This window comes from Onychostruthus taczanowskii, unplaced genomic scaffold (genome assembly GCF_017590055.1).
Source record: "Onychostruthus taczanowskii isolate IOZ18803 unplaced genomic scaffold, ASM1759005v1 scaffold61, whole genome shotgun sequence".
Classification (NCBI taxonomy): Eukaryota; Metazoa; Chordata; class Aves; order Passeriformes; family Passeridae; genus Onychostruthus; species Onychostruthus taczanowskii.
Genome location: NW_024503790.1, coordinates 920,898 through 931,347, shown reverse-complemented (window position 1 = coordinate 931,347; position 10,450 = coordinate 920,898). Strand labels below are relative to the sequence as shown.

At 58.8% G+C, this 10,450-nt stretch overlaps 1 protein-coding gene across 2 annotated transcripts; it reads right to left on the bottom strand.

Moving 5' to 3' along the window:
* Window positions 1-232: 232 nt before the first annotated feature.
* On the bottom strand, window positions 233-10,382 carry MFAP2 (microfibril associated protein 2). 2 transcript variants are annotated; one of them, XM_041419679.1, is made up of 11 exons: window positions 10,059-10,382; window positions 8,876-9,373; window positions 8,564-8,632; window positions 4,637-4,728; window positions 2,780-2,866; window positions 1,777-1,803; window positions 1,615-1,701; window positions 1,164-1,205; window positions 914-1,001; window positions 742-815; window positions 233-455 (listed from the first exon to the last, which is right to left on the bottom strand). In XM_041419679.1, exons 4-11 carry the CDS (start codon window positions 4,671-4,673, stop codon window positions 352-354), a joined length of 546 nt encoding a protein of 181 aa, XP_041275613.1. In that variant the 5' UTR covers window positions 4,674-4,728; window positions 8,564-8,632; window positions 8,876-9,373; window positions 10,059-10,382; the 3' UTR covers window positions 233-351. The 2 variants fall into 2 exon arrangements, with proteins under 2 accessions (XP_041275613.1, XP_041275614.1); XM_041419680.1 differs by lacking the exons at window positions 8,564-8,632; window positions 8,876-9,373; window positions 10,059-10,382 and adding an exon at window positions 8,453-8,514.
* Between the last annotated feature and the right edge of the window lie 68 nt (window positions 10,383-10,450).

The following is a 10,450-nucleotide window of genomic DNA, read 5'->3' as shown; positions in this document are numbered from 1 at the left end:
GGGAATAATCCCAAAGGAAGGAGCCGGGAGCCCAGAAATTGGGAATAACCCCAAAGGAAGGAGCTGAAGCCCAAAAATCGGGAATAACCCCAAAGGAAGGAGCCAGGAGCCCAGAAATTGGGAATAACCCCAAAGGAAGGAGCCGGGACCCTCCGGGGCTCCCCCTCCTCTCTCTGCGGGACCCTCCGGGGCTCCCCCTCCCGCGGGACAGAGAAAGGCACAGAAATAACAAACCCCCCCGATTTAATTATTATGTGCACAAAGAAAAGAGGAATCCCGGGGGTTCGGGGGCTGCTCGTTCATGCACGGGAGCCGCAGCGGCGCGGGGCGGGCGCGCAGCGGGGCCGGGGCTCAGCAGCCGCCGCAGCTGCGGGCGCAGGACGCGCCCACGGTCTGGCACAGGCCGCTCGTGGCCATCACCCCGCACTTGGAGAACTTGTCCCGGCACAGGTCGGCTGCGGGGAGCGAGGGATTACCCCTGGATAATCGGGAAAACTCCGGGAGAGCAGCGAGGGAAGCCCCCCAGCCCCACCGCACAGCCCACCCCGCTCTGCTCCGGGGGTCTCGGGAGCTTTGGGAGCAGCCAGGGACCCCCGCCCCACTGCTGCACAGCCCGGCCCAACCCCACAGCCCACCCCGCTCTGCCCGGGAGTCTCGGGAGCTTTGGTCCCGTGGGATTTTCCCTCCCGGAATGCCGGGGATTTGGGTGGGACGGTGCCGGTTCCTCGGGGCCCCCCTCACCTCGCAGCAGCTCCTCGTGGGCGCACACGGTGCGGACGCAGATCTCCTTGTTGATGACGTACACCCGGCGGAGGCTGGAATTTTTGGGATAGAAAGGATGGGGATGTAAAGCGGAGGGGTTCCCAGAATCCCGGATCAGAGGGATCAGGGGATGTTTCCCCCCCTCACGCACCTGTAGAAGCAGATCTCGTTCAGGCACTGCTTGCAGGGCTTGTGCACGGAGTAGAGCCGGGTGCAGGGGTACTGCTCCTCCCGGCAGTCTGCGGAACCCGCAATTCCCGGGAATTCCTCACCCGGCGCCACCCCCCGCCCTGATTGTCACCTTCCCCCTCCCCGGATGTTCCCCCCCCCGGCAGCACAGCCCGGCTCCGGGGGGAACGGTGGGACCCGGCACAGGGAACGGGAATGGGATCGGCACTCACCGAGCGGTCCCGGCTCCGTGGGCTCCGTCTCGGGCACCGCAGCTGAGGGGGACAGGGGACGGGGGAGAGGGGACAGAGAGACAGGGGGACAAGGTGATAGGGGACAAGGGGACAAGGGGAGGGAATTTCAGGATGGGACAGAAGTGTCTCCCTGCCCTTTTCTGGGATTTTAGGGCTGGAGCACCCTTGGCACCCACCGGCTGCTCCGGGGTGGGGAGGGCACAGCTGGGCTGGAGGGACAGGGAAGGGACAGAGAGACCCCAGCCCCGGGACTGGGGGGCTTGGGGGGCTGTCACCCACCCCTGGGAACTGTCACCCATCCTGCGACTGTCACTCATCCTGGGGGTTGTCACCTACTTTGGGGCTGTCATCCCCCACCCCGGGGGCTGTCATCCATCCTGGTGACCGTCACCCACTTTGGGGCTGTCCCCCCCCAGGGGCTGTCACCCACCTGGGGTCGGGGCCGGCACGGTTTCCTGCTGGGATTGCTGCTGGGATTGGTACCGGAACTGCTCCTCCGGGGCTCGGGGGGTGACATCTGTAGGGAGAGACCCAGTGCAGGGACACCCCCAAATCCTGATCCCCCCCCGGCATCCCAGAGGGAAACACTCACCATGGTAGTCGTAGTAATCCTGAATTTCTGGGGATAAAACAGAAACAGGCTGAGGGAGGGTTTGGGGAGAGAACTCATCCTATGGGGACGGGGAGTGGGAAATGAGATCCCTGGAATTCCAGGGTGGGAATTCCAGGGATCTCATTTCCTGGTGGGCCAGGAAAACTCCCTTCAGCCCCTCCAGGGATGAGCCTGGGCCACTTCCCACAGGTGGGGATGGGCATGGATGAAGGTTCAAAAAATAATTGCATAAAGTTCTAATAAATAGTTGGATAAAGGTTTAATAAAGAATTAGATAAAGGGTTAAGAAATAATTGGATAAACGTTTAATAAAGTATTAGATAAAGGGTTAATAAATAAAGGGAAATAAAGAATTGGATAAATGTTTAGTAAAGAATTGGATAAAGGGTTAATACAGACTTGGATAAATGTTTAATAAGGAATTGCCAGGGTGGGCCAGGAAAACTCCCTCCAGCCCCTCCAGGGATGAGCCTGGGCCACTTCCCACAGGTGGGGATGGGCATGGATGAAGGTTCAAAAAATAATTGCATAAAGTTCTAATAAATAGTTGGATAAAGGTTTAATAAAGAATTAGATAAAGGGTTAATAAAGAATTGGATAAAAGGAAATAAAGAATTGGATAAATGTTTAGTAAAGAATTGGATAAAGGATTAATACAGAATTGGATAAATGTTTAATAAGGAATTGGATAAAGGTAAATAAAGAATTGTCAGTGAGAGCAGAGGGAGGAGCTGGGAAGGTTGGGAACTCCAGGGGCGGAGGAAAAGGAGTGCAAGAGGGAGGGATGGGAGGAATGTCTGTCTGTCGGGATCAGAGGGATGGCTGTCTGTCGGGATTAGAGGGATGTCTGTCTGTCGGGATTAGAGGGATGGCTGTCTGTCGGGATTAGAGGGATGGCTGTCTGTCGGGATCAGAGGGATGTGTGTCTGTCTGTCTGGAGAGGGACAGAAGGGGCAGGGGCCGTCCCAGCGCGGGCTCTCACCTGCCTGCTGGTCGTACTGGGAGTACTGGACTGGCTCGGGGTAGGTGATGCCCTCGAACCTGCTGAACTGTCCCTGCACCAGGAGCACTGCGGGACAGGGCCGGGGTCAGCGGGGGCACAGCACCCAAACCGGGATCTGGGATTGCCATGGAAACCCCAAACCGGGATCTGGGATTCCCATGGACACCCCAAACTGGGATCTGGGATTCCCATGGATACCCCAGACTGGGATTTGGGATTCCCCTGGATACCCCAAACCGGGATCTGGGATTCCCACGGACACACCAAACAGGGGATTTGGGGTTCCCTGCACCCACCACCTCCCCAACCCCACAGAAACCCCCTGCCCAGGATTCGGGGTTCCCACGGACACCCCCAGCCTGATCCCTGCTCCCACCATCCCCAATCCCACCCCTCTGTCCTCAGGGCCCTGCGGCCCCAGGAGAGCAGGAGAAGGATTTGGGATGCTCAGGGATGCAGGATCAGCCCTGCCCGGGGTCCCTGCAGCATCCAGGTGACCTCAGAGGTGACCCCAGGGGTGATCCCAGAGGATCCCGGCTGCCACGGCCCCGCTGACCCCGGGATGGTCCAAGCCCCTCCATCCCCTGGGAGCTCATCCTGACACGAATCCGGGGGGAACGGCTCCAAATCCAGCGTGGAAGAGTCGGAGGGACTGGAACCCTCAGGAAGGGACCGGAATACTGGGAAGGGACCGGAATCCTCGGGAAGGGACCAGAATCCCAGGAAGGGACTGGAATCCCTGGGAAGGGATTGGAATCCCCAGGAAGGGGGCTCAGCTCACCCAGCCCGGGACGCTCCATCCCTCCGTGTCCCGGGAATGCTGCAGGATGGGCTCTGGGGCTCCGGCCCCCTTCCCTCCCCCCGAGGTTTTCCCTGTGTCCCCCCTTTGTGTGCAGCCACTTTCACCCCAACTTCTCCTGGCTCTGGCTCCAGCCCCTCGCCAGCCATCCCCCTGCCAGCCCCCAGGGTTATAAATCTAATTTCCCTGGATTCTGTCCCACTTTTGTGCCACCTCCATGTCCCCACTCGCTTGGTGCCTCGTGGCCCCGGCTCAGAGCCATTCCCAGACTAAAGATGAGCCCAAAGTGGGATTTGGGGGAATTTTGGGGACTAACAGGGAATGAGTGATAGTGCAGCCTCCCAAAAGTCACTGGGAGTTGTGGCCACCTCCTGATCATCCCTCAAATGATGCTTTAGTATCACAAATTAACACTTTGTGCCCTAAAAATGCAATTTTGGTGGCTTTGATCCCCAGAATGAGACTCTGGAGGGTAAAAATGAGGCATTGGTACAAAACTTTGGCCTCTAAATCAGAGGATTTGGGCTTTCAAAACCAAACTTTGGGCCTTGAAAATGAGATTTTGGGCATTAAGATGAACCTTTAGACCTCCAAAAGGGCATTTGGGACTTAGAAATGAGGGTTTGTACCATAAAAAAAGTGGTTTTCAACCACTGAATCAGAGCTTTGGGTTCCAAAAGTGAAGATTTGGGACCTAAAACTGAGGTTTAGGGATGTTAAAATGAGGTTTGGGGACATAAAAGTGAGGGTTTGGGACCTAAAAATGAGGGTTTGGGACATAAAAATTAGGATTTGGAACATAAAAATGAAGTTTTGGGATGCAAAAATGAGGCTTGGGGGCACAAAAAAAAAAAAAAAAGGTTTTTGGTTCTAGAGCTGGGGTTTAGACCCTGAAAATGAGAGTTTGAACCCTCCAGTTGTGTCTTGGGGTTTAAAAATGAGGAAAACCGGTAAAAGTGGGGCGAGAAAATGTGGATTGGGATGATCCACACGGTGCTGGGGGCTCGGGGCTGTCACCCAGGGCTGGGGACACTCACCTGGCAGACACAGCACCAGGAGCTGCGCTGCTCTCATCCTGCTGGAATGACGGGAAAGGGCGGGAGAGCGGCCGGGATGCAGCCGGAGGAGTCTGGATGTGAACAGAGGGGATTCAGAGGGAGGGGACACTCGGGGACACTCGGGGACACTCAGGGACACACGGGGACACTCAGGGACACTCAGGGACATGCGGGGACACTCAGGGACACTCAGGGACATGCGGGGACACTCAGGGACACACAGGGACACGCGGGGACGTGCAGGGACACTTCCCCATCCCTGGTGTCCCCAGGAGCTGGCTCCAAAAACATCCTCCCCCTCCCAGCCCTCAGAAACCAAGGAATTTCCCCAAAAATGCTTCCCGCCCATTCCCACGGGATTTTCAAGAACCAAACCCCGGGATATCCCGCGGGCAGAGCAGGGAGGAGAAACGCCGGGATGCAGCATCACTCCTGGGATCACTCCCGGCATCATTCCTGGGATGTCGGGATCACTCCCGGGGTGTCGGGATCGCTCTCGGGATCCGGGATCACTCCCGGGATGTCGGGATCATTCCCCGGATCACTCGGGATGTGGGAGGAGAGGCCCAGACCCCCCGGAGTGGAAATTTGGGGCTCCTTTCCCGAGGTTTCCAATTCCTTCGGTAAGGAATTGTTTTTGGGGGGGATGCCACGTTTACTCGGGCGTCCCCTAAATCCAAAGGAACGTGGGGATTTGAGGATAAAATCCCGGATTTTGAGAGGAATCCCGTGGGGTTTGGCGGCCTCGGGCGCTTCCCGGCGTTTTCCAAGGCTGCTGCTCCCGGCGGGCAGAGGGGCCAAGGCCGGGAGCCGCCAGGAATGCCGGCCGCCCCTCCCCCATCCCCAGACAGTTACAGGGGGAGAATTGGGGTAAAAAGATAAATTCTCCCCCAAAACTCCTCTGAAATCCAGGGGAAGGGGGTTGAGGATGAATCCCGTCGGCATTCCCGGCGCTCGGGTGGGGGGATCCTCCCCGGGCTCTCCTGGCTCTGCTGCCGCAGCGGGGAAACTGAGGCACGGGGGAATGGAGCTCTTTGGAACCTCATTCCTGCGGAGCGGGAACATCACCCCGCCGTGCCGGGAGAGCTCCCGGGCCCAGATCCCGGGGGAACGCGGCTCCAGCCCCGCAACATCCGGGAAGAGTCAGCGGGACCGGCCGCAGCGGCTGTGGAGGGGGGGGTCCTCCAGGGATCCCCTCCCCCACCAGCTCCAGAGAGGGGGGTCCTCCCGCACCAGCCCCACTGTGGGATCCTCCAGGGATCCCATCCCACACCAGCTCCAGAGAGTGGGATCCTCCAGGGATTCCATCCTGCACCTTCCAGGGATCCCATCCTGCACCAGCCCCACTGTGGGATCCTCCAGGGATCCCATCCCACACCAGCTCCAGAGAGTGGGATCCTCCAGGGATTCCATCCTGCACCTTCCAGGGATCCCATCCTGCACCAGCCCCACTGTGGGATCCTCCAGGGATCCCATCCCACACCAGCTCCAGAGAGTGGGATCCTCCAGGGATTCCATCCTGCACCTTCCAGGGATCCCATCCTGCACCAGCCCCACTGTGGGATCCTCCAGGGATCCCATCCCACACCAGCTCCAGAGAGTGGGATCCTCCAGGGATTCCATCCTGCACCTTCCAGGGATCCCATCCTGCACCAGCCCCACTGTGGGATCCTCCAGGGATCCCATCCCACACCAGCTCCAGAGAGTGGCACCTTCCAGGGATCCCATCCTGCACCTTCCAGGGATCCCATCCTGCACCAGCCCCACTGTGGGATCCTCCAGGGATCCCATCCCGCTCCATATCAATATTCCTGTTTCCCAGCCACCCCAGTCACTGAAGGCACCTTCCAGGGCCCTTGTCCTGCACTGAACCCAGCGTGCGGCACCCCCTGCTCCCCAGGTCCTCTCCAGCACCATCACGGCTCCCTCAGGACCGTGTCCTGCATCCCCACCAAACAAAGCCCCTTCCCCTCACAGCTCATCCCCCGGGAACCTCATCCTCCCCATTCCAGGACTGGAGCTGCTGGAGGTGCTGACTCCAGACCCTCCCTGGCTTTGGGAATCCACGGTGTCGGTCCCTGCCTGGGCTGGATCAGCACGCTCAGCCCCGGCTGCCCTCGGTGGGACAGGTCCTGTCTGCTCCCCACGGCCCCAGAGCTGGGCTGGAATGTCCCGGGATTGAAGGGACTGGGATGAACGGGACCAGCGGCGCCTCCGGAGGCTTTGCCAGGCTGGCAGACCTTGGGCCCAGGACAGCACCTGGGGCCTGGCTGGGGGCTGGCTGTCCCCATCCCGAGCCCTGCTGTTCTGTGGGTGCCAGGATCCTGTGGGACACCAGAGCCAGCACCCCGCGGATCCAAAAATCATCTGGGTTCAGTGCCTGGATCCCAGCAGGGAGGGATGGAGGGATGGAGGGATGGATGGATGGATGGATGATGGATGGATGGATGGATGGATAGATGGATGGATGGATGGAAGGATGGATGATGGATGGATGGATGGATGGATGATGGACGGATGATGGATGGATGGATGGATGGATGGATGGATGATGGATGGATGGATGATGGATGGATGGATGGATGATGGATGGATGGATGGACGATGGATGGATGGATGGATGGAGGGATGGACGGACACCACCTCTGGAGCCATCCCCCGCCATCCTCCCGCCCTCCCAAGGGCAGGGCTCTGCAGTGCCCTCTCTGCCAGCCCCGTTTCCAGCCTGCACAGCTTCTCCCGAGCTCCAGTTCCCTGAATTTCCCCCAATTTGGCTGGAGCTCGCAGGGTTTGGCTGCGGGACGGGGACAGTCGGGTCACGTCTGCCCCGATGGTGACGCCAGCGGCTGCTCCCGACGGAGACCCCGGAGCGGGGCCGACATCCTCACGATGTCCCCACGACGTCCCCCCTTCACCAAGGCCACCGAGGAGGGCATGAAGCCGCCTCCACCCCCGTCCCCCCCGTCCTCCCCCGGCCCGGCCGCTCCCCGCCGGGAGGGCCCCGCTGTTCCCCCTTCCCTTCCCCAGGCTCCGCTCCCTCCGTGCAGGGGTCCGGCGGCTCCGACCGCGCCAGATGTTTTTGCAACTGCACATCTGGGAACAATCAACCCCGGAGAAAGAACACCACAGTCCCTTTCATTCTGCTAAACCCCACCTTCCCCCAGCCTTTCCCCCCCTCCCTCAGCTTTTTTTTTTTTTCTCCCGTTTTCCTTTCTTTTCTTTTTCTTTTTTTTTCTTTCTTTCTTTTTTTTTTTAAGCTCTTCAGTTGCCAGAGAGTGCGAGAACAAAGGGAATATTAAAAGATTCCAATTTTCTGGCCCCCGACCAGAGGTAAGGAACTTGGTGCCCCCATCCGTATTTTCACACATCACCTTTTCCTCAGGGGCCGTCCCCCAAAATAAATCGGAATAAAAGATCCCTTTTCTACAATCTCTTTCTAAGATGGAAAAGAAAAAAAACCCCACAAACCAACAAACCCACGGCTTCCTCCAGGCTTTGGGGTATTTTTAGACTTTTTGGAAGTGGTAAAAAATCTCCAGTAACTGTCAGGCCTCAAAGAAAGAACCCCTTCCCCCCTCCCCCGGCTGTCGTTCCTTCAGCACCCCAAAAATCAAGGGGATTTGGCTTTGTGAGGTTAAAAAGCTGAAAACAACATTTCCAAGCTCTTAACCGATGGAGTTTTAAGGTGATTTCACAAAGTTCCCAAAATGGGGGTTCAGCCCCGTTTGCTGCTGGGGGGGGGGTGTCCCCGAAATTCCTGGGAATTGGGGGGGGTTTCCCTCGCCTGGTCCTTACCAGTGAGTGCCGGCTCTGCCCTCGCCCACAGCCTCGGTCTCCTCTCTCTGCTTCCCCAAAACTCTTGAAATGAGAGTCAGAAAAAAACAAAAAACCCAAAAAACCTCCTACCTCCAGCACGGGGGATCCGCTGGGTCCTAAAGCCACACCTGAGCCGGCCCCTTCCTCCTCCCGCGCTGCCTGGGAGGGGGAAAGCAGGGAAAACCCACAAATAACCCCAAATAACCATCCGTGAGAACGCGCCGCTGCCAGGGGCACCGGGGACGGGGTGTATTGTTGTTTTTGGGGTTTTTCCCCGGCGGGATGAGTTTTAAACCCATGGAAAAGCGAGGAGGGGGGAGGATCCGCGCGGAGCGGGCCGGGGTTTGTGGGGCTGCAGGGAGGGAGGGGTGGAAGGAGCAGCTCCGGGGATTTTTCTCCTACCTCGTCAGCTCTTGGGAAAGAAATCACTGCACCCTCAAAATCTGGGATCCTGGGATCACCTCCTCCCCATCCAGGGGTGGATTCCGATTCCTCCCCAGCAGCGAGGATGCTGCAACCACGCGGGATTTATCCCGGGACGGGGCGGGAAAAGGACCCAAAAATGACCCAAATCCCGCTTTCCCAGCCCGGGCTCTGCTGCCCCCGGTGCCGGCGTGGGGCCCCTTTCCCCCCTCCTGGAGGAGGATCCCGGCGGGATTGGGATGATCCCGAAACCCCCCGAGCTCGGCAGGGACACAGAGCCAGAGCTGGGGGGTGAATTCTGCAGGTTTGGGGTGAAAACCCAGGGAAGGAGCAGAGGGAGGGCTCTGGGGTGGAGGGAGGAGGTCTCTGGAGACGGGAATGGGGGTGAGCAGAGGAGATTTTTCTCCGTGGGATTGGATTCCCAGCAGCCCACGCTGGGTTGTGCCGACGGCGGAGCACCAGGACGGGCTCTGAGGGCTGCAAAACACAGGAAAAAAGGGATTTTCAGAGCAGGATGAGAGGCAGATGGGGCTGGAAGGTGGTCTCATCTCCTCTCCTCTGGTTTTCCATGCTGAATGATGGATAAAACCACCCAAAAAATCCCAAAACACCTCAGCTGCCATGTTGAGGAATGGGTAAATCCTCCCAAAGGACCCCAAAACCACCTCAGTTTCCAAGCTGAAGGATGGGTAAAACAACCCAAAGGACCCCAAAACCACCTCAGTTTCCAAGCTGAAGGATGGGTAAAACCACCCAAAGGACCCCAAAACACCACAATTTCCAGGCTGAAGGATGGGTAAAACCACCCAAAGGACCCCAAAACCACGTCAGCTGCTCCCACCGAGCTTCTGCCGCCCCCCAGCTGCAGCATTATCCTCATCCCAGCCCTGTTCAGCTCCATCCGGGAGCAGGAGCTGCCTGTCAATAATTAAACGAAGTTTACCATCCCCCGGGGCTGGGAACACCCTCCCGGCCCATCCAAGCCAAACACCCCGGAGCGCGCGGAAATTCCAAGGGGAAGCGGCTCCCGGGTGCCTCTGCCTCGGACCCTGCCAGGAACGGGCAGAGCTCCCGAGGGCTCGGAGCGGGGAGGGTTTTTCCAGCCTCGGGAAGCCTGGGTTAACAACCGCAGCCTTGGCCGGGCCTTCAGGAAACCTCTTACCTCTGCTTGTGCCTCATTTCCTGCCCTAATCCCAGCTCCCCAGGGCAGAGAGGCGCCGCCGGCGCTCGGAGGGGGTTCAGACTTTTCATGGAAGCGAATCCCTGCAGGAAGCAGCCCGGGGTCCTGGGAGGCAGCTGGAAAACCCCGGGAGGGGCCGGGGCAGCACAGACCCTCCGGGGAGCTGCTCCCTCCCCGCGGGATGCGGCGTCTCTCCCTCCCGGCTTTTCCTCGGTGGAACGAGCGAGGTTTCGGAGTCTCAGCCAGGACACCTGGGCTTTTCCAGCGATTATTGTTATTTTCTAGGAAATTCCAGCTGGAGAGAGGTTGTTCAGCCCAGTTTGGGCTGCAGGAATCCCAGCGGTGTCATCCCTGGCTCCAGGCCCAGCTTTCGA